The 23,597-nt window shown below is 38.0% G+C and overlaps 1 protein-coding gene across 1 annotated transcript; it reads left to right on the top strand.

The window, feature by feature from the left end:
• Nucleotides 1–9,333: 9,333 nt before the first annotated feature.
• Nucleotides 9,334–21,571, top strand: fxyd3 (FXYD domain containing ion transport regulator 3). The gene is made up of 8 exons (XM_079343046.1): nt 9,334–9,539; nt 18,524–18,581; nt 18,892–18,924; nt 19,243–19,266; nt 19,418–19,492; nt 19,591–19,627; nt 19,827–19,870; nt 20,768–21,571. Exons 2-7 carry the CDS (start codon nt 18,548–18,550, stop codon nt 19,867–19,869), a joined length of 246 nt encoding a protein of 81 aa, XP_079199172.1. The 5' UTR covers nt 9,334–9,539; nt 18,524–18,547; the 3' UTR covers nt 19,870; nt 20,768–21,571.
• The last annotated feature ends 2,026 nt before the right edge of the window (nt 21,572–23,597 follow it).

Below are 23,597 nucleotides of genomic sequence, written 5' to 3'. Positions count from 1 at the left end.
CTGCTTCTACTGTGTTAACTGTGCAATCTATGTTTAGTCCCTTTTTGACACAAAGTTCTAAATCAGAGGTTGCTGCCTATATCATCACGACACTGAAATAAAATTATGACACTAACAGTCTCACTTTTGTTCTGCCTGCAATGGATCCCTGATTGGATGAAAAAAAACAGAAACAGAAAAACGTTTAACATAAACAATCATTGGTAAATAATTGTCTTATATATGCGTGCTTGTAATGTTTAAGTTGAATTCAGAATAATGACAACACACAAATATTATGAAAGGCCTCGTCATCTCTTAATGACATGAAATCAAACGTCTGCTCCGACACAATGTATTCATGCACGTGCACACATGCACACAAATGAAAAGACGCTAAAGTTGCAATGTTCACACAAGCATACAACTGATTCTCACAGTTATCCGTCAGTCTTTTCAATGTTGACTAGCAATAATTCAATGTTGTGACTTGGATGTTTATGTCTACTTCTATACATTAAGATCACTTGGGGAACTTTTTGCTGTTGCTGTAACGTGACAGAAAAGATGCAGAAAATAGACAGGTGAAAAATTAATTGTATGATTTTTGCCTCCCCCTTGTGGTGACTTCTGACACAACAGCTTGTGTGGGGAACTAGATTTCCAATGTGTTTCCCATTAAGTTTTACTGCAGATAAATGACACAATATAGCAGTGGCAGAGGTTGTTGTGAAATGCAGGTTCCCTTAATATGAATTTATAATCCAAGTAAATTACATTTTTACTCACTTGCAATATATTTTTGCAATATCTACACACAAGAAGAAAAAAAAAAGATCTGTAACCCATTAATTTGTCCATGGTGTACTGTGCTGTGAAACCTGTAGTCCCTTATTTGTTTGAATACATTTGATTTTAAATATAGACAATACAATATTAACGAAATTCTTAAAAACAAATCATTCAATTTAGTTCTGTAAAAAGGTTTAAGAAAAATGAAAAGGAAGAGTCAAGAGACCAGACAGTCTAAAATAATAATTTATACTTTATTAATCCCACAAGGGGAAATTCAGTTTAAACTCTGTCTAATGAAAACAAACATAGGCCGAGATACACACTCTTGCACAAACAGAATCCTAGTGACATGCATTAATGGAGAGGGGTCAGAGTGAGGGGGCTGCAAGCAGTTTTGGGGTTCGATGCCTTGCTCAGGGGCACCTCGGCAGTGCTCAGGAAGTGGACTGGCACCTCTCCAGCTACCAGACCAATTTCCAGATTTGGTCCGTGCCGGGACTTGAGCCAGCAACCCTCCGGTTCCCAACCCAAGTTCCTACAGACTGGGCTACTGCCACCCTAAAATCTGGATTATTTAAAACATGCTCTATTTGTATATAAAGCGAGTAGTAGATTGTTGCATCTACTGTCTTTTGAGATTTATTGTGACTTTCCTAATTGATCTCATCAGCTTTGTTAGCATTGTTACTGAAATGTTAAAATGAATATATTCCCTGGAAATCCAACAAAACAAATAACCGACTGATAAACTGTCATCTCAAAATGAAACCATATGTTCTGAGGCATGGCCTCAGCAAATGGTGTGAGCAGTATTAAATCTCCTGTCAAAAAAATTAAAGCTACTTAATTCATTTTAACTTTAGAATGAACCACAAAACAATTCAGACGTATTTGACTGCGTTCTGCATTCCCCAGACTGTGTGTGGTGACCTGATGAAGCAGCACCGAGGGTCAGCAGAAAGACACACACACACACACACACACACACACACACACACACACACACACACAGCAATCAGCAGGAGGAAATTCTGCCTCCTCTTTATTTGATAGAACAGAGATTGCACGAAGCAATGTGTTGATTCAGCTGCTCCCCTACACCTCGCTGTGTCTTATGAATCTCTTGCCCAATTTCTCTGTTTCTGAAAGTGTTACTGAGTATGACTGGCTACATTGGGTGTTATCGTAAAAAAAATAAGGACTGAGAAATAAGTGAGTCGTATTTACATAGTAAGTCAGTTTGTCTGCTCTTGTCTCATTTGTCATCTTTCTTTTTTAAATTCCAAACATTGTTGTAATGTGGGGACCCCACACGTAGAGTAATGGCTCCATAGAGTTCCCAGATAATTTGTTAAGAGTCTTAAAAATATTGAAAGAGTCACAGTCTTTTACCTCAAGTTTCCATCAGGTCTGAATGAAGCTCTCTTATGTGTTGAATCCCATACCTTGCTACAGACACTAACCTGCTCGTAGACCTTCAGTTTGACTGTTTATGGACAAACAGCACAAATACCATCATAACAGACGTGTGTGTGTGTGTGGGGGGGGGGGGGGGGGGGGGGGTGTCCACTGTCCACTGATAGCCTATGTTGTTCAGTATGTTCTTAAGTTGACCTTACATAGACAATGAATTACTCATGCTTGCCACACTGATCGCTATCTCATGGCACTTTGGTTAAAGAATGGCATTAGAAGTTAATTAGTCACAAAATAATCATGTGACTTCAGGTTTTACAACTTTTTTAACCATTACAACTGACCTTCAACTAACCCCTAGTTTTTTTCATGGTGTGGGGGGCCAATGAGACCAAACTATGCTCAATGCTCTGCTGCATCAATCTGTTTTAGACCATATATCAAAATCCAGTTTGCTGGATTTGCACCAGTGAAAACACAATTAACAAATAGACTAATCCTAACATCCACAGAATATACAATATTATTAACAACACGTCCTGCTAAAAAGTGCTATGTTACTACAGTAGGTACAGTATATCTGGGTAATATTCTATAGTGATAAACTTGACAAAGCACCTCACAATACTTCATTTTCACGATTTACTTTGCATAATAAAATAACATTAGGGGAATGTGTGGTGTGTTGTCAAGGTATATAATATATTAACTATTACCTAAAATAGATAGAGTATATGCTTCCTCCTTCATGCACTGAAAGAAAATACCCCACTCAGCATCTTCTCTCTATGTTCTCTGACGCCTGTAATTGTATCAGTGATGATCTATTGACATGGAACAAAGTGACCTTTATTTAACCTCTCATTAACAATGTTACAGAAAACTGATTCAGCAACAGTACACAGACACAGTGAGGACAAAGAGATCCTTCACTTTCTCCATATGAGTGTTATTGACCCTAAAGATGAAAGGGACCTGTTCCATTATTTCAAAGTTCTGTGGAGATGAAGAATTTGCCATCCATAGAATTAAGCAATGCACATAAATGTGAGAAATGTGTTTGGGAAGCAAGAGGCTGTATGTTTTACCCTCTTGACTTATTTCACCACAACTTGTCACTCTATCGACTGTCACATTATTGTTTACACAGACACGCAAACACATTTAACCCCAAAGTCTTTGTCTCTGTCTTCTCTGTCCTCATAGCATTAGCCTTAGTTTGGAGTCTGTTGAATGTCTCAGCTTTGTCAGTGTATGACAGGGAAATGTATAAATAGAATCACTGTGAGCCACATGCAAGTGCTCACATATTTCTACATGCATGGGTGTTGTGAATCTGACTAACACTACAATGAGTCTTCACAGAGACCCTCCTACAAACTGTACATCATAAGAAATGTGATTCAGTCAGTGTGTTTCCATGATGTGATGTGTATTTATTCTGTTAGTCTTTCAGTAAAGATTCTATAAATCTAAAACTTGACCTTCAACATGCATGTAAACATGTTATTCTGACTAAAATCATACTCCTCGATCTAGAATACTCCTTATCTAGATAATGCTGTTTGGGCTCGATTTGCTCTTGCATACCCTTCTATCGGACTCAAACCAGTCTAGGCATTTTTAACATGTTCTAAGTTCTGATGCCAGGCTTTGACCTACCCTGAACTCAAACAGCATAAACACGTAGCACAGCAGAAGTCACCTCATCTGCCTTCGGCTTTCATCCTAAGCTAGAAGGACAGTGTAGATCGCATTTTTACCAAAAGTAAAGCACAAAGTATTTACAAATTCAGAGCTCTTAAAGGGATACTTCACCCATTTGCATGAAGCTTTGTATCATTAGAAACATGGTAGTAGTGTTGAATGGTCGTGAATCCAACCCTCATTTTGCCCTGAGATGAGAAAAATGTGTTTTTCATTGCTTGAAAGTTTTCTTCATGTGATGCAAAAAGCGTCATATTGCATCACATCCCTTTAAGTTATCCAAGTTTTCACCATTTGACATACATTTTGCCACTTGCAAATGCGTTAGAAAGGTCAACCCAATGAAAGTCCAATAGTAGTGGTGTTCCGATTACCTCAGAACTGGGAAGTCGAAGCTGGGAATGAAATCACACCTGAGTTGAGCATGTTCCAGTTGCAAGTCGGAAATGCAACATGGACACCTCCAGGAGTACCTTTGTGTTGTAAGCTAATACCCGACAATAACAACACACTACGTGATAGTTTGTGCACAAAAGTGATTGATTTAGTCAAACAAAAGAAGAGCAAGAGGCTAATAAACATTATAGTTACAGCTTTAAGGTATGGTTGATGCATGTCGCAGCCATGTTGGATTCTAACTCGGGCATCTTGGAAAACTCTGACTTTCCGACTAGTAATTTCAACTTCAAGGGACATTCCAGTTGACATTTCCGGCCAGGAACTCAGAATTTCCCACTCACCAGTTCAACTTTTATTAATACAATTAGGCTAATGGCATATTGTTCTCATTGTGCAAAACCTCAATGCTGAACTCTTAATCAAATACAAATTTACCCACTACCAAAAGCAAAACAAAAAATGTTATACAAACCAACAAACAGATTTTGCTACCAGGTAGTAAAGTTGCTTATTAAAACATCAACCTCTATTGGAATTGACTCACTTTTGGAGACAGCCTCAAGTGGCCAGTCTTGGAACCGCAGTTTTTTGGTACATAGCTTCATTTTCAGCACCAGTGACTGCAGCTCAAGTCAATCAATCCTGGTAGTTTGGCTAACTCCCTCCATACTGACCATGATTCATAAACAAATAGAAATGCCTGTCAAACATGAGACCAACATAATTCAGTATTTTGCTTCAAGAGTAGCAGTTCAGATATTTGACATAGACACAGAGATCAGGGAGACAAAAAAAATGTATTGTGTGTATATAAAAATGGCTTCTCCATTCTTCAGAGGCACACTCCTTCATGTTTATGTCACAACATGGTATCCTATATAGGCTACAGTATTCACATGCCCATTCTAAAGTTTATACCCCAAACAAAGAGGAGGAGCAGGAGTTTCTTATTCAGGTGAAATATAAAATGCTCACTTTTGACCGGGCATTGTCTTGGGACATTCACATACTCTCCTCAGCTCCTCAAACGTCTGCTCAGGTAAGCACATGCGAGGTGGAGAGGCAAGATGGCAGTCTGGGTTAAGTGTCAAGGTCATCTTTCTTTGAAAACTGTTGATTGTAGTAGTCTTTTTTTTTTTTACAATTTTGATCTATACGAGAGGTTTTAGTGAGGATAGAGATGTAAACAGGAAAAGGTATGTCTCGGAATGTATTGAAAAATTAATAATTATAATAATAATTAATTAATAATTATAATTAATAATTTTGAATTACTCAGGGTAAATTAACTTCCATGCTATATATTCTGTAGTGTGTGGTAACTGTTTACTTGCTCCATACATGTCCCTTTACAAATGAACATGAAATTTAATTGATTGAACAGAAAATGGTTCCTCCATTTTTACCATCCATGTGCTGCTTCTTTTTTATAATATATGACATTTAAAAAATTACAATGAATAAATTAAGAAGCATTTTGCTATCTTTTAGTTTCACTTTTCTTCGATATTGGATATTTTCCATACTGGATAAGAACGTAGTTTCTTTTTGCCTATTTGACAGACAAATGACTACATACAGTTTGACCTTGATAAATGTCATGCTAACTGGTAGCTGTGGAGATTAAGTCTGTTGTGACAGAGGACAAAGGCCACAAGGAGGAAGTGACACAAATCTAAAGATAATGAGTCTCTGTTTTATCTTTGTTTTTATTTGACGTCTATGTCTTGAAAAGAATGTGCAAAGTGTGGATCTTTGCAAGAAGTTATAAAGATAGATTCTTCACCGTCTTGATCTTCCTGTCTTAAAAACAGTATGTGTGTATGTGTTAAAAACAGTATCTGTGTGTTTTATACTGTCAAGTTTAAAAAATGCTTATCTTTTGTGACAGGAAGGGACAATTATTTTTTAAAAGGCATAAAAACTTGTATTAAGACATAGAGAAATATAGTTAAAGACGCTGAGGGACTCAACATTCAAACATGCAGTGAATCTCCCCTCCACAGAGGCCTACGGGTGGCCAAGGTCAGTTAGAGGTTATTTATGACACTGAAAAGTCATTTGCTTGTCACCTTGACTCCTAAACAAGACTTTTTGGACATTTGCTGGAAATATATTATTTGTTAAATAATAACATAAGGAATGTACACTCAGTGAACTTTATATGAATATAACTTGTATTTTTTGCTTTTCAAAAAAATTATTTCACAAGAAAAAAAACTTGTTATGGTTATGTTAATATTTTGAAATTCATACCACAAACATCTCATATGAAATAGAAATCCAGAGAAATACCCTGAGGTGATTCTGAAAAGCACATGACTCGTTGTGAGTGGTGTTTGAAGGACAGTTTTCCTGTAACCTGCTGCGTTTTGCCCCAAGACAAAAATGATCAGCTGTTTACTCTCCAAACACCCAGAATGCATCCCTGCTGGCGAGACATTGACCTCTCACACAACAAGGACACTCTTCCTGGGGGGAGGGAGTTGTGTGTATGTTGTGCAGTGTCTTTATGTGCATATGTGTGAGAGAAAGAAGGGACAATGATGGGGAGAAATCAACACTGTCTTTGTGTTTTATTCTCTTCCAAAATCCCGTTATCTACTTGTTTTTTTCTCTCTGACTCTTAGTTGTATTCAAGATGGGACAACTCAGTGTTTTGGCTGTTATGGCAGGTAAATAAAGTCAAATTCAGAAATCTTTTGTCATCAGTGTGCAGAAACAAAGATCCTTATTTACCAGGAAATGACAACATCGGTTAATATACAACTTCTAAGATTTTACCAGACAAAACTTGTTAGATGCATAAAATCAATTGACTTTGTAAGTGTAATGATTTGAACAATGTACAACATGTTAAGTAGGAGCATTTTTAACCATAACTCTTTCACATCACACATTACTAAAACATGACCAAATTAAACTTCGCCTAATATTTCAAAGAATTTGTCTACAAGTTAATTTTTCGACACACTAATACAAGATTTTTTTTTTGAACTTTCTTGCAGTTCTCTTCTCCCTTTTCATGGAAACTGAAGCAAGTAAGGCCAAAACTCAATTGTTCCTTAATTCTGTTCTGAAACTGGTTGATCGAGAGACTGGTTTAGGAAGAAATTATATAAATGAGCTTCTTTTGTCCAAGTAACAATGACCGCTTCTCAAGAACTTAAATCTGTCTTTTGCATTACCTGGATTGTAAACCTCTGAATACCTTAAATAAATACTTTGTAACAGATGTTTAAAAGCAAATAAAGGTATTTCAGCAAAATAATCCAATGTTACTTATTTAACCTCTTCTTGTGTTTTTTTGCAGATCCATTTGTTTACAGTAAGTAGACACCCTTATCTCCTCTACAGTGCATCATGTCACTAATTGTGTTTTCTACATGTCTACAAATGCAGCCACAGCAAATGTGAAAAATAGTGTAAAAAAACACATGCCTATCAACAAAAGATTCAAATGTTTTTAATTACTTTCAAAACATATTTTTGAAAACACGTTTGATTTACATATTTTTTTCTGCTTGTCTAATGCCCCCTCTATGTCTGCCATTGTCATCTTACAGACTATGAAAGGCTACGAATCGGAGGCCTGATCTGTTCTTGCCTGTTGTTTGCTGGAGGACTCGGAGTTATCCTCTGTAAGTCCCTAAAACACTCAGATAGTGATGTATTTGTGGAAAAAGCTATTAGCTGAAATTGAGTTGTACTAAAATGCATTAGCTGACTACAATGAGTCTTGTTGTTCACAATAATGATTTAAAAAAATATCAAATAACAGTGCATGTGTAAATCCAGTAACACATTTTGCTTTACCTTCACAGACAATAGGTGCACCAGGAAGGAAAAGTATGTTTCTCTCATAACATGCAACATGTTTTGTATTTTCTTTATGTCTGAACCTTGACATGTAACTTTCTCCCTTCTTTTTTGCTCTGTTTTCCCACTCATGGTGTCTCTTTGGCTTCCAAAACTGCCTTGTTTACTCCCTCCCTGCCTCTTTCTCTCACCTTGTAGAAAAGCAGAGGATGACAACAGTGAAATCTGATATGGCGCCTGTCAAACTGGTTTCGGCCCAGATGAAGAGCACATGCAAGGGGTGGAGAGATAAATGGTTGTTTGGTGGGGGAGGGAGGATTTGGAGGTGACACACCCTTTCAGGTGATTTAACCTGTGCAGACCTGTGCAAAAAATAACGTTTCTGTGTGTGGAAAGAAAAGCAGATACAAAATGAAGCCCTCTTAAATCCTCAAAATGTATTCCTATTGGTCAGATCTGTACTGATGTGCAAATTATGTTCATTTTTATTCATGTAGATGCTTATCCCTGTAAACACAAGTAGCCTATTGGTACAATATTTTGCTTACCATATATTCTGCTGTATGTAGTCAAGTCATTACCATAATATTGCAAAGAGCCAATGAAAGATGACATCTTTAAGAGCATGTGATGTTTATTGCATAATAAACTTTAGTAAGATTATCCATGTGGTCAACCATTTCAATATTAACATGCTTAAACAGACATTTTTGTTAGAAACCTTAAGTGCGCCCATGTAAAATGAAAATAAATGTCACAATGTTAAAACCAAAGTGTAGCCTAATATTTACACCTTTTATAGGCTAATTTCTGTGAATAATGTTTAATAGACCTAAATGGTACCAGCCTACTGAATGACCTTATAGCTTTTTAACTGCAGCTAGACAATTGGTCTAGTAGCCTGCTATAGGCTATAAGTTTGGCTGCAGTAAACTTAGCCTAAAGGTCTACACGAAGCCAACGAATGCTGGCCCGCATTATTATACAGACTATGTTATTGTCATAGTCTCTGTTTTTCTGCCTTTTCATGTGACCAGCTTCTAACTCATATCCCCCCCCCAAAAAAAAACTCGTCAAATTTCGACCTTTTCGCTCTCGACAAGCAAACATTAATTGATCCGCTCCTCCTCCCGACTCTCCCTGCTGACTCTGGATCAGCCTCTGAGACCGGTTCTCCTCTGTTCAACTTTGGCTCAGCCGCTGGCGTTACGACAGAAACCGACCCTGGATCAGCATCCGTCTTTCGCGTGTTAAACTCGGCCCCCTTTTCCAAAACCAAGCCAACCTGTTGAGTGTCTCGGAGGATAAGGCTGGGTGTTGGCACACACAGTGGAGAGAGAAGTCGCTACGTCTGAGTCAGATATCCGCCTGCTTCTGAGAAATTCCCCCGGGTTTTTTTTCTTAACAAACACAGCGTTTTTAGGGTAAGTGTTGAACAAAACAATTCGCTCTTACAACCGTGTCTCTGATAGTGTTGTCAGGGTTATTTAGGGACATTGGACAGAAAGTCCAAGTTTTGCAAATCTTCCCGTGAGCATCTTATGAAACTGAAGAAGGGTTTTGTTCATGTTACAACGGAGACATTTAAGATGGCTTACACGCAGTTAGGCTACTTTAGCGAAAGTTAAAATCGCTGTAAGTGTAACCAGCGTCATATGAATTCTTGAATTTCCCTCGGGATCAATAAAGTATCTATCTATCTATCTATCTATCATATGCTTGTTCAGCTATTTTAAAGTTTTAAAAAGGTTAGTAAAAAAAAAACGTTTTCGTGGAAAAAGTTGAATATTCGTTTAAAAGTGAAAGAACAATACACCATTTGTCACAATAAATAAAATGTCATCCGGCTGACATTTTTCCTGGTTACCAGCATGGTTACCACCGCTGTCATGACTGCACGAGCCAACGTGCGTAAAGCACGGATAGTCCTCATTCACGCGCATTGATCACCATGTTCATGTCAACTTTTTCTCTAAGTTAGATTTGAAAAACTGTATTTGTGTCCGTAACTTTAAGCCCTAGATGAAACTAGAAAATAAAAGAGAAGGAAAAACTGAGAATGTACCTCTTTAATAACATTAGATGTGTAATAAAAAGAGTGGAAACATAGTATGTTACGCGTAAGGCTTTCCGAGAACAGTGTTGGGAAATGTCCATTATTATCCTACACTTCTATGCTTTATTGAGCACACGCTGTATGTGTGGTGAGGGTATGTGTAAATGTGTGTGTGGTTGTGTGTGTGCGAAAAGGCCAGTTGATAAGAGCAGGGGAGATAACAGTTCGCTACCATGTGGCACAAGGACAGATTGGGACAAGGGCAGATACAGTAGACTTCACATGTTGAAGCGGAACTGTACTGGACAAAGGCCTAAAAATATTGATTATTTGAAGAATTCGTATTTGAAACACCTGGTCAACCTTTAGGAGGTTTTCAATTATCTGATTGAAACTTTCCAAATACTTACAAATTATAGAGTTTGGGAAGCATGTCATGTCAAAGATTTCCTTTGAACAAACTCTTCCAGATGATTGGGAAATTCATAGTTTTTACACACGTTACACAGTTGAAACATGTGATTGTTTTGGTATTAGGGTTTCCTTAAGCCATGTGTAAACTGTCTGTACTTACACGACAAGCAATATCAGATTATGCATTTAGCAAATGTTAATCTCATATATGACCATTACATAAGAATACATCAAATATACCAGAGGCTCAGGTTGAATAAGCAAGAACACAGAAGTTGTTAAAGCTTGGTTATTTTGAACATTTGTGTTGCTGCAAATCTCTACTATATGCTTATCTGGCAATGGATAATGTCATTGCTTTGGTTTGTGAGATGTAAAACTACAGATAGCAGCTGCTATAATATGTCTGCAACATCTGAAGGCAGAATGGGAGGATTACAGTTACTTAAGAGGGACAGAAGTCCTATAGTTGAATTAATTTTGAATATTAATAGAGCTAAGTCATTTAGCTTAAGATACCTTTTCTGTTTTTTGCCTACATGGCTATTGATCTGCCAGACAAATAAACAATTAAGATATATCTCTTGCAGCATACTTCTATTAAATATTTCTGCTAAAATTTACATAATTTTAAAGATTTTTCAGGTATTGAATGCCTACACACTGGAACAATTGTTTTAGTTGCTAATGATTTGTTAATATTTCCCAATAAAACCCCAGAAAAATAACAACCCATAAAACAATCAACTAAAAATGTACAACAAAGGCACACTGAACGGTAGATCACACATGTAAAAGTCACTGGAGAGACGAGAGAGGTTACAGGGTGAGAGACAGAGGTGGAGAGATTGTGAACAAAGGTGGCGACAGACAGACAGAGTTGTCTTTCCTCTGTCAGTTGAAACAGCTCGTCCTCACCTCTCCTCACATGACGACCGTTCTTAAAAAAGACAACAAGACAGGAGAGGGAAAGAGCTGAGAGAGAAAGACTAAAGACGCTCTGAGGAGAGGCACACTTTCTCCTCATCTTTCCCACACATCGTGAAACACAGACTTAACCTTGAGTAGATATTGATTTTGTACCAGAGGTGTGACTCTGACCTTCAGTGCGTTCACTATGAAACCACAAAGGTTAGCAGAGACAAACCAGGGCTGGAGCTGCACCTTTGAATTTGGCTGTTCAGTGTGAAGATTTGACTTTAGGTGTTTTATTGGGTGACTGTACTCATTCTGTACTTTCTAATAATTGCAGCAAAGAACTTTATTAGCGTTTTATTTGATGTCTCACTGAAACTATGAGCATGATTGAAAGGGTTAGTGGTATTAGTTCATCTTACAGTTCCAAAGGAGCACCAGGAAGCAACGCAGAGTGTTCAGTGTTTTTACCAGGTGTAACTGTCACTGGCTGGGTTTCTTTTAGAGATGTCTTACCTCTTTGGATGACCAGAATCAGAAGTACTTCATAAGTCCTACATTAAAATGAAAGAAAATGAAAGAAACCAGCCAAGACAGACAAGAGGCAGTGCCGCACCACGGCTTTGCTAGCCCTGTTAGCACAGGTTTGCACACGTGGACTCGACAAGATTAGCCTGCTAATAACAAAACCAGTGACGAGAGATATGATTCCATTAAGTTTAGTGGAGGGAGATGGGATTGGTCGAGCCGGAGTAAAAGCCATCATCAAGACTAACAGCAGACATGAGAGTGGAAAGATGAGGAAAGAGCAGCAGAATTGAGTGCCGTTATCTACAGACTCGTGGACTGATCTCTTCGCTGAGTCATATGTTACTTGTAGCTGGGTTTTTTTTGTTTTGTTTTTTTACAGTGAAGTGGAAAGCGTTGGGAATTCCAGTGAACCTCTGGTTAACAGTATGAAATCTGACTTTTATTTTGAAGGGTGAAAGCAGCAGCATGTGCTGTTCTTTTGAGCTGTTGAGAAGTTAACTGCTATGGGCAAATAAAGTTTGGTCTTGTTCACACTATGGAGCTCCTTGATGATGTTTTCTTTATATTCATACAGTAAAGGTGGAATTAGTTATTAGTAAATTACCATCACTTGTTATTTAATTGTGATTTAAAGTACTGATGAGCAGACCACCAAGGAAAACACAGCGGGCCACTGGCAGGTGTGTGTGCTGCTAACCTTGTGGTTTCCATGTGTGACTCATGGCTCTAGTATGCTCCACTCCCTTTTTACCCTCCGCTTGTCTCTTTGTGTCCTTTCTTATTACTTCTCTTTCCCTTCGTCTCATCCCCCCTGGACTTGAATATCTGTCTTCTGTCTAACTCTCTTTTCATTCTTATTTCCAATCTCGATGTTTGTTTTTCTATAATTTTCTATATATTTTTTCTTTTTCTTTTGAAACATTGATGTTGTCAGCTGTTTTGCAGGACCAAGACAACTTGTGAAAGCAATGTTCTGTCGTCATAAAAGACACATTTCTTAATGCACGGTTGAAGTATGCAGGAGCAAAAGCAATTTGTTCATCACAGAGCAGGTTCACACCAAACCTCTGGTGTTGAAAAAAGAACAAGACACACAAGTATCAAAAAAAAAAAAAGCACTTCCTCGAGTGTGAACTTTGGCTGAGTCCAAAGCCCCTTAAGTCCCAAAAAGCCCATTTTGACAGCAGAAATAAAGCAGCATTCATTTTCAAGTTGGAGCAGGCAATAAATAGAGTTTTTAAGATACATTTATATTTTTCCAAATGAGATCAATATAGTTCAAACTGCATTAAAATAACATTATACATTTCTTCCATAGAGCCAGCAGTTGACTTTATTCACCTCCTCTCCCTGTCTGCCCCTTTTCATCCTTCTCTGAGAAAAATGTAAAAAACTTCCTGCATAACAAGGTACACAACATTCTGCATTTTGTTATGCAGGAAAGGACTTTAATTTTGATTTCATTGAAAAGGTAGAGTCAGTAGCTTTTCCCTCAAATGTAATGTGGCTTACTCATCACTTCTGTTCCTCCGTGTGTGGTGCTGACTGTCTGCAGAGACCCTGTCCTCTGCCTGTGGTTCCATGTTTGGGCTAGTTTTGGTTGACTTGGGATGTTTCTGGGTGGGGAGTTGGTGTGTTTCCCCCAGCCAATGGCAGTGCCCAGGTTAGTTTTGGAGTGGACACTGTTCAGTAATTGGACTCGATTCAAACAGGCAAATATGAGGGACGTGGAAGAAGCGTCAAATAAGAGGAAATATAATCATGGTGAGGTCCAGTGGGTGACGTTAATGACACAATCATGTTTCATACAGCCTGTGGTTGTGTGTTGAGTATGTTTTTCCAGGACACGGGAGGCTTTCCTCCTGTTGTGTTTTTTTGTGTGTCTGTGTGACATGAAGGATTTGTTGCACACTGGAATCCAGCAGAGCTAATTTTGGAATAAAAAAATGCCGCTGAGAATAGGCAGCTGTCTTTGTAGTGCTAACAGGAACATTCGAACACGCACGCACACACGCACACAGACACACACACACACACCAGTGTCTAGCAATCATACGGGTAGGTGGGGCCAGTGTTGAAAAAATAGAAACAGTGTCTATAGGTCAAACAGACATGTTGTGAATACCGCATACCATAATAGTCAAAGTATAAGATTTTATTTAAAAAAAAAAGAGGAAGCCATATTCAATCTCTTGTTGTTAGGAATCCAAACACAACATTGAACTGTGAGTTCAACAAGGGTTGTTGAAAGAAAGTCACTCTGTGTTTCTGTGTGTATTTGAATGTGTGTTGTCCCTTAATTTAGCCACAAGGCAGTAAACACATATCTTACATTTAAAGCCAGCTTGTGTGTGTGTGCAATGTGTGTGTGTGTGTGTGTGTGTGTGTGTGTGTGTGTGTGCTTGGGTGGGAGCCATCCTGATCTTTTGGCGTTGTTCAAAACGTGTATTTCTGATATTGCTATATGATGCTTGCAACATTCATAAATTAAAAATCTTAAAAGTACCACCTTACTCTTGTTTCATATATCGCTGTATATTGGAAGCTAGAAAACGGTTGAGCGCTGTACAGCAAAATAAGAATATTTAAACGTATCTTTAAGTGGAGGTAGTGACTGTGTAAATTAATGACACACGGTTGTATTTAAGAGTCACGGCTCCTCTGTGAGCCTTGCAGCTTTTTGTTTCACACTACGGTTTAATAAAGATTAGAAGAAGAGTGGGATGGTGCAGAGAGGATGACAGCGTATGAGCGTGAGACGGGGCAGCGGGCCTAGAAAGCCTGAGCTCTGGGGAGTTTGGCAGGGGAAGGATAAGTTGGTGGAAAAGACCTCACAAAAGGAAAGGGAGACCGGTTAGGGAGCAAGGACGTGCAGAAGTGTGCCAGAAAGGAAGCAGTGGAGGAAGGGTTAAAGGGGCTGAAAAGGAATGAAGGATTGTCAACATTAACAGAAAAGCAGTATGAAACAGTGGCTTCTATAGAAAACCGATTTGTAAAGCGTTTATAAAATAAGTACAAAAAAAAGAGTAAAGGGAGTAAAGAGACAAAACGTAGGAAAACGCTCATCAGAAAGAGAGATGCAGCAAGAGCTGAAAACAAAAAAAGCGAGGGATAGTCGGAGACAGGCAGAAGAGCGTGACAGAGCCAGAACAGAAAAGTCTTTATCCCAGGAGCAGACGGAGCTGGAGAAGTGGATCCACGGGTAGTGTGACCTCAGGGAAGGATTTTTACTGAGTATGAGCTTTCAGGAGTTCATCAGCTATATCTGTAATCATGTTTGCTTTGGTTTCAGACTGAACCAAACTTTTCCCCACAACTAAGCACAATTCTTTCTTGTTGGAAGAAGTAGTGTGTGGGGTTAACCTTCCACTGAATTACATCTGAAACAATGAGTTTGATGGTTGAGATATTGATGACCTATATTTATTTCAGGAATTTTCAAGCTTCAAAAAATGACATTTCCTATAGTTATCCGCAAAGGACGACTGAAGACATAAAAAAAAAAACAAGTCCACTTCTTAAGTGACCATTCTTCGGTTTTATTTATATTTATATGTTTGCTCATGAGTCTGAGTATGGAGAAGAAGTCCACGTAATAATGATGAGCTAGGAAGGGAGGGGAATGTTTTTTACACTTACTTAGAGGCCAGACATGAAAGATGTTAAGAGTTTTATCATTTAAAAGCAAAGTTTCTTCACTGAATGGAGCAAAGGAAGGGCAGCTCGGAGAATAAAACACGTATCGTGCGTAACAATGTCAGACTTCTCCATATCAGGATGTGGGTGAAAAGCAGCTGATTGAATCCCTGGTTATATGATAAGAAAGTCAAAATGATATTTACAGACTACATTCACAGTAAATTTACTTAAAGATCAGACAGAGCTGGAATTGTTTTCCTTTGACTTCTCTCATAAATGCTGCTGTGTAGTTATCACCTGACACATCAACCCTTCTGGTTCCAGTTTGTCAGTGGCAGTGTGTTTTTACACTCTTGTCTTACTGCTCAGTAAAGTGATCCAAATAACGAGTTTGGACGATGACATTTTGTTCTTTGACACTGTTGTCATTAATGTATCTGCATCATTGAAGGCTTTCTCACATGTTAAAGGCAAACTGATCCCTCAATTAATGTCAAAACATCTTTTTTTTTTTTTTTGAAGCAATTGGCTTTAGAAGTTTTCTCCTTGACCAACCACCTTGCCTCTGAACTCTCCATAAACACAACATTTGAATTCAGCCCTCCAGGACTCAACTCCTGGCCCAACCTTACACTAACATTTGTTTTACGATCTGATCCTCAGATAGGAAGAGGGAGGCGCCGCCTCTTTTATACCCCCTGCTGTCTGTTCCTCTCCATGTCATATTTACTCTTCTCAACTGTTCTCTTCCTCTCCTCTGCCTCCACTGACCACTAGACTCCTCCTCCTTTTCCCTCCTCTGTCCCTGTCCTTTTCTCTCCTGTTTCTGTCTTCACCCCTCTCCTCTCCTGAGGTAAACTTCCTCTAGTGGATGTTGGCCTGTCTCCCATCCTCTGCATTCCCCCCGTCTCTGCACGGGTTGCTGTGGAGAGGCACCAGGAGAGAAATACTTATCCTGCTCTTCTCCTTTTCTTTTCTTTTTTTTAAATCAAGCTCTAAATACCAACAGCAGAGGAGGGAGCCCCATTGTTTTACTTACATTCTCTTGTATTTGAGTCCCTGCGGCTCAAAGGTCACTGTTGAATGTGCAACCTCACAGATATTGAAAAGAACCTACCGGAAGGAGCTGAATCTTTATCATGTTTTTATCCTCTTTTTGTTAACCTGATCTTCAGAGCTTAAAGTTGAGCTGCAGCATTTTTTTATTTTTTATTTTTATTTTTTTTTACAACAAGTGCACATCTAGTCTTCCTTTGTATCCTTGAGGTTGAACATTTTCTCTGCACATTAGAAGACATATTTTCTGAACAGGTTTCTCTGCATTGTTAGATCTATGGGAACATGTTAGTGACTTCATCTCACTTTCTGCATGTTAGCTGTCGTTTGTTATTTTGAGCCTCTCAGTATGCAAAAGAAGAAAGAAGGAAATGCTTATAAATGTAGTGCTACTTGAACGAGAACTCCACCTTCTCTGCCCAAACGAAAAAGATATTAGAGGATGTTTCAAATCTCTAAATAAACATTTTAATAAAGCTTTAGAAAGCCAAGAGCACCAAACGCCTCATTTGTTGCTTTATATTCTGTAGTTTCTTCTAACCCGTACTCATCCTTCGATACATTATGATGCACGTTTGTATGTTTTTTGAGTTTTTAACTCACCCGACTGTGTGTGTGTGAGCCAGTTTGAAATGTTCTCTGGCGTGTTTGCTCTTCACTATGGAGCAGTCGAAGTGGAAAAGTGCAGTAAGTGGAAAATCACTGCTGTTGCTACTCAAGGTGCGTCTCCTCCACGTGGGCGTGTCCTCTCCTCCCGCTGCTTTTTAAGCATGGCAGCTAACACAGCGTGCACACACAACAGCTTTACTGGAAAGATGTGGACACTTTGAGTTAGTGTGTGGGATGTTATCTGCAGCTGACAGGAGATAATATGAATATTGAATAAGATTTATGTCTCAGTGTTCAGAGCCATCTCTGGAGATAAAGAGTCTTTCTGAGCCATTAGCAGTGATTGGGAAATAAAAATATCTTCATTGACTGTTGGCTGCTCAAAAAAGCAACAACTATGTACCCACCAGTGTTGAAAAGGAATGTGATTACAATCCAATTGTAGATAGGAATAACTTTGAAGGGGGAGTTAAATGTGTTCATATTCACATTGATTTTTTTTTCTGGAAGGTTTCTGCATGCCGTCATGAAGACTGATTGAAAATAGTACAAAGAACCCTGAAAGCAGAAAAAGGATGGTCGCAACACTTAGGTTGAAACATGGCAACAGTGAAATGCTTGACCCAGAGAGCTTCAGTCTCCTGTTGAGGCTCCATTAGAGCACTTTGTTCCCATCAACATCAGATCAGGTTTCAGAGAGAGAGAGGGAGAGAGGGAGACCACTGTGTGCCTATTTATTCATCTTTTTGCATTTATGTGTGCGAGTCTGTGCGTGTGTGTTTGTTTGTGTGTGTGAGTCAGTCCTTTCCGTGCCCCTTACAAAACACAGGAAGGCTAACTATTGTAGCTGCTCTTTGTTGACTGGAGCCAGTTACGACTGTAGTAATCAGCCTTCCAACGTTCACATCCAAATATGATTATTTTGCCATTGGGACTTAGATAACATTATTTAGCCCATTTTAACCTCCGCTCTACAAGCCTGTGAGTGCAGCACATGCAGTTTGCAGTAAAACTCAGTCAAAAGTGAAAAGCATGAGTGAAAAACAAAGGCACAGTTTTGCTAATACAAGTATTAATATTTTGATCACTGGTGGGTTTTTTTATCTGTTGTACGTTACTGATGCTGTAAAGACAAACAGTATTGTTTGCATACATCACTCTTATCAGTGTCTTTTTTTCTGCCTTTAGGCCCAGAAAGCATCAAAGGTGAAGATGGCAAAGATCCATGCGTTGGTGTTTATGACACGTGAGTATAAGACCTTTTAAATACTTTTCATTTAATCTGTTTACAGCAAGAATTATTTCATTACCTGATTCAGGTATTTGTATTGTTTAATATAAGTATCTGATTTATAAACTATGAAAACGTTAACTTTAGGATTAATTCTGTCACTCTGCACAAAACAGATTAAAGAGAGTGTATGACACAAAGTTCATGCGCTAACCTGAATCCAGTACTTCAAATGAATGAAATATTTTCCCTTTAAATAAACAAGATGCCTCCAGCTGTGTTTCACTTTTGTCATCTGTCTCTCTCTCTCTCTGCTCTCCTGCAGTCATGTCGCTGGTGTTTGCAGAAGCACAGGACGGTGAGTACACCTCCAGACTATTCTTGACCAGATCGATCCATCCATTTGAAACGAAATAAGATAAGAGAATCACAGGACTGTCGGAGCCTTTTGCTAAACTTCTGATTACAAATAAGTGTAACGTAACTTTTCCGTTGAAATGTATTGATCTGATGGTCAGGTATGTCAATAATTTGCAAGAGAATACAGGCCATTGCGTGTGGTAATCTCACTTCGAACTGTTGACTTTACTGTGTCACTCATTTGTATGTTGATGTTTCTCTATATCCTCGTTTATCTGCTGCTGTCCACTGACCCTCACTTTTTGTCTTCCTTCAGCCGAGGATGATCCTTTTACGTTTGGTAGGTCATTTATGGATTGTTGGAACTTGAAAAGGCGATCTGAAACAGACTTCACATCTTCTTTTAAATGCATTCTTTATTATTTCATTACCTTTCGAAATAATTTGTAATAAAATGGCTAAATTTTAAAAAAAAATGTTTTGCCTTGCAGACTACCACAGGCTGCGTGTCGGAGGCCTGATTCTTGCTGCTGTCCTCTGCCTTATTGGCATCACCATCCTGTTCAGTAAGATGCAAATTAAGCACACACAAACTCTTATCTACACACTCGTAAAAAAACACTAATCATGTCATATAACAGGCTAATCATTTGTCTTCTTCCAGGCGGCCACTGCAGGTGCAAGTTCAACCAGGACAAGAGGTGATGCTTCTTTCAGTCAAACATAAAAAAAAAACCCACAGCATTTGTACAATGGAAATGGAAACTCCAAAAATGTGTATTATGTTGTAGAAAGAGTTTGTTTACTAAGATCACCAAATTCCTGCGACATGAAATGTGACGTAGCTCATAGCAGTCTTGTACATTTCTCTCCTCTGACACTTGCTTCTGTTCTTTGCAGAAGGAGGACAGCAAGCAATGCTCAGCAGATGCTTCCTGAATAAGGTAGCATTTGCTCACTGACACAGCCATTGCAAGAAGCGTCATGTTCTCAGGTTTTTAAGAACGCTGCAACACCTGTGTTACATCTAAAACGGCCGTGCAGGGAGTGTAATAAAACTGCCTCCCTTCCTGTAAGGAAAAACAGTCAAATATCTTACATATTTCTCCTTGAACTTTATTGGCCTTGCTGATCCTCTCTGACAGCAGAGACTATGTCGATGATTCCTTGAACATGGTGTGCTTTAATAGTCAAATAAAAGACATCAACACAGCAAGAAGAACAGTTTTAGAAAACCCAGAACATATCCCTTCTAAAGTTATCAAACACTTTTCACTCGTCAAATATACCAATACAGTGTTTACTTCCACTGTATTGTCTATTAAAATAAAATAAGACAATTCTTTCATTAAGTGTGTCGAGCTCTTTTCCCCATAAAAAATACGATTTCATCACCCAGTTGACGTCTAACCAGGGTCTAAAGTTATATTTACTCTGTGGGAAAGCTCCCATAGTGCTGGACCTTGCTGTTCAACAGGTGGTGGCACTCTGGATGATCCTGCTCATTATTTAACATGTTTCAGGTAACAAAACATAAAGTTTAAGATGCTCAAAAATATACTCAAAAACAAATGTGGGCTGAAGAAATAGTGAACATACTTCTTGATAATTTGGTTTTAATGACTGTCAAGATTAATGAAAGCTTGAAATGGTAATCAAACCTCAGTTTGAATGACATCATCAACTATGTGAATAATTAATTTAATTCATTTTTCCAGAGGTAATCAAAGAGGAACACCAGTTGAATGCAACGGTTGTTTCCAGTGTAACATGTTTACTGGGCACATTTGAAATGATAACCTGAATGTGGAAACTCACCCTCCTGCCCGTTTGTCGTTCAGGGCGTTCCTGTGACTGACAGATGTCAATCAGAAAAGACACAATGACGTTCAACACCTGCAACCAACAGAAAACATCTGGCTGCCTGAAACATCCAGCACGAGGATTTAGATTTAATGTTAGAGAGAAGCAGAAAGTAGTTTGTGTGTTCCTGCTTTAAGGAGTGATGCTTTCTGCCTAATAACTGAGCTACTGATCTGAAGCATGCGCCTTCACACACACACACAACAACCTATGTCTCTTTCATTTCAATCAATTGAACTTTTTTCTGTATTTTGATATTGATAAGGGAAGAAAAACAATGTCCAACATTTTAAGAATTTCTGTAACAATGGAGCATTTTTTTTGTATTAATTGATAATCATTGTGCTTGATTGAGCTGAAAGTGACTCCAATCAACAGTAACACAAACCTTTTACCAAAAACATCCTTTGAGTATCCTCATACTGTAGCTTGAATTAGTTTCACACTACGTCTAGTGTCTATTTAAAGTGAACATTGATAAGATGTGCTTTTGTTTCCTTGTTGAAAATTTCCTTAGACTCCATCTGGCTGCAATTTACATTAAATGCTAACTGTGACCAATTTAACCCATTGACCATGCTTTAATGTCAAATGTATCAAATCCACGTAGTCGTGATCCTAAAGATCAAGAGCTGTTGTTAATACTCCGTGATAATCTGTTAATCTTAATGTGTAGTTTAAAGGGGGAGTGTTAGTGGATCGTACTGTTCAGAGATACACAGAGACTCTGTCATGTTTCTATAAAAGACTTATTGAAAAAAAAAGACTTTTGTTTTTGTTTGATGTTGTTGTTTTTGTTTGTCTGTGTTTGTGTGTCAGTGATCCCATAGCTGAAGTTTGAATAGTCCTTCAGCAGTTCAGCTGAACACACACTCTTCAGCACCCAACTTTCTTGAGTCTGGGATGGATAGAATGTTTTAATGATTATTGCACGAAGGTAGCTGTGAATATTAATTTGTACTCCTATTAGAAAGATAACACAGCCGCTTTAACTGAATTTATTAAAAAGCTAAAATAGAGTCTGAATACACTGGGACATAAGGAAGAATGAATTAAGGCTGAACATTTAAATAGCACACCACCAGCAGTCAGTGAAACTACTCCATATTTTCTGTCTCTCTTCTGTTGTCTTTTCAATAAGAGGCACAACATCTTTACATGCACTGTGTTCATGACAGTGTCCGTACAGTTTATACACACCTTTAAATTACTGGCTCTTTTTTTGTATGCATATTTTTTTACGTTTTTTATATTTTTATTTAATTTTGCACTGCGTGAATTTCTTCTGCTATCCTGCTGTAACACTGCATTTCTTCATTTGCGAAATTAATAAAGGATCGTCTAATCTGAATTTTTTTTTCAAAAAAGATCATTTTAAATGCATAAAAAATAATCGCTACTATTTATAGCTCTCATAAAAGAAAGACTGGTAGACTATATCATCTGTGAATTGCTGGCTTTTCTTTTAAAATATGAAGGCTCCATACATCCATAAAATGTTTATAACAGCTAAATATGAGGAGGGTAATATACAAATGAAACCTTGGTCTACAAAGTAGATGTGTGCAGCCTGTAGCTTTAATCTTTTGCCATCTAGTGGCAAGGACAGGTCATGAGAGAGGAGGTGTAAGCATCACTAAAACGGATTACATCTGTATAATAATGCATCAGATCATGTTGATGGTCTTGAATTCTCAGCCTTTTAAATGTTACATTTTAGTTTTTCATTTTTAAAACCTTGAAAAAAAAATCCAGTTAATTCAAGTTTAAAGTGTCAAAAAGAATCAACTAGATTAACGTAAAAAAAAAAACCATGAGGGCAGTTATTTAAAAAACAAACAACTATTTAAAGTATGTTAACAGCACATAACCAAAATATATTTTTGGTTTGTCATGGCTCTTGTTTGCCTGCTGGAAAGACTCTGGCTCCATCTCGTGGACACTGTTGTATACTAACTTTCTCACAGAGGACTCTTCTGCTATTCTTAACCAGCTGTGTGCTTTTTGTTAAACAGAAGGGTTTGACACGATGGACAAAATCAAAATGGATAAAGTTTAGAGGAAGATGTCTTAGTTGTTTGCTCCTTTGATGCGACTTTGAGCCGTTTTTGAATCAAGTTGACCAAGTTATATCCTGCAAGTTGTAAGGCAATAATTATCTTTTCAAGGTTTTGTTTTCCAGTAAATTTCTGCCCAAGAGGACAAGCCTTCATTATTACAACCTCGCCCCCCTTGGCCCCTCTCCCTTGTTTTTTATTGGCTGGATCGGGAGCCTGCAGCATCAAGCCAAACAGTTGATAGCCAGGACATGACCGGAAATGAGAGTTGTTCATGTTATAAATAAAAGCCTAAAATAACTTGGTGTGGATTATATGACAAAAGTGTTAAAGCTCTTTAAAAAAAGAAATAACGTTTCTTTTACAAGATGAAGATGGGTTGGATTTCTTTTTGCTATGCATCATTTTTTAACACTTTGATTAATTTTTGAAGAGCTATTTTCTAATAAAATGGCGGAGGCCTTGTTTGTGGACAATTCAAGCCTGTTTATGACTTTTCAAGAGAAGTTATGTTACCAAGTAAGAATTGAATTAAACAATTTACATTTTTATTTATTTGTTTCAATGATGTTTAGAATCATATTCATACAACCCAAATCATTCCTCCCTGCTTCAGTCAGACTCTTCAGCCAAGCCCATTTGTATTGCATTGTATTTATGTTTGAATGAACAATATTAATATGTTAAAGCTACATTTCTGTAACAGTTTCATTTTGAATTAAACAACGTGGATGTTGGTTCATTATTTACA

Source organism: Symphodus melops (assembly GCF_947650265.1).
Source record: "Symphodus melops genome assembly, chromosome: 5".
In the NCBI taxonomy this organism is placed as follows: domain Eukaryota; kingdom Metazoa; phylum Chordata; class Actinopteri; order Labriformes; family Labridae; genus Symphodus; species Symphodus melops.
Note: the sequence above shows the minus strand (reverse complement) of the source record. Positions and strands in the feature narration are given on the sequence as shown.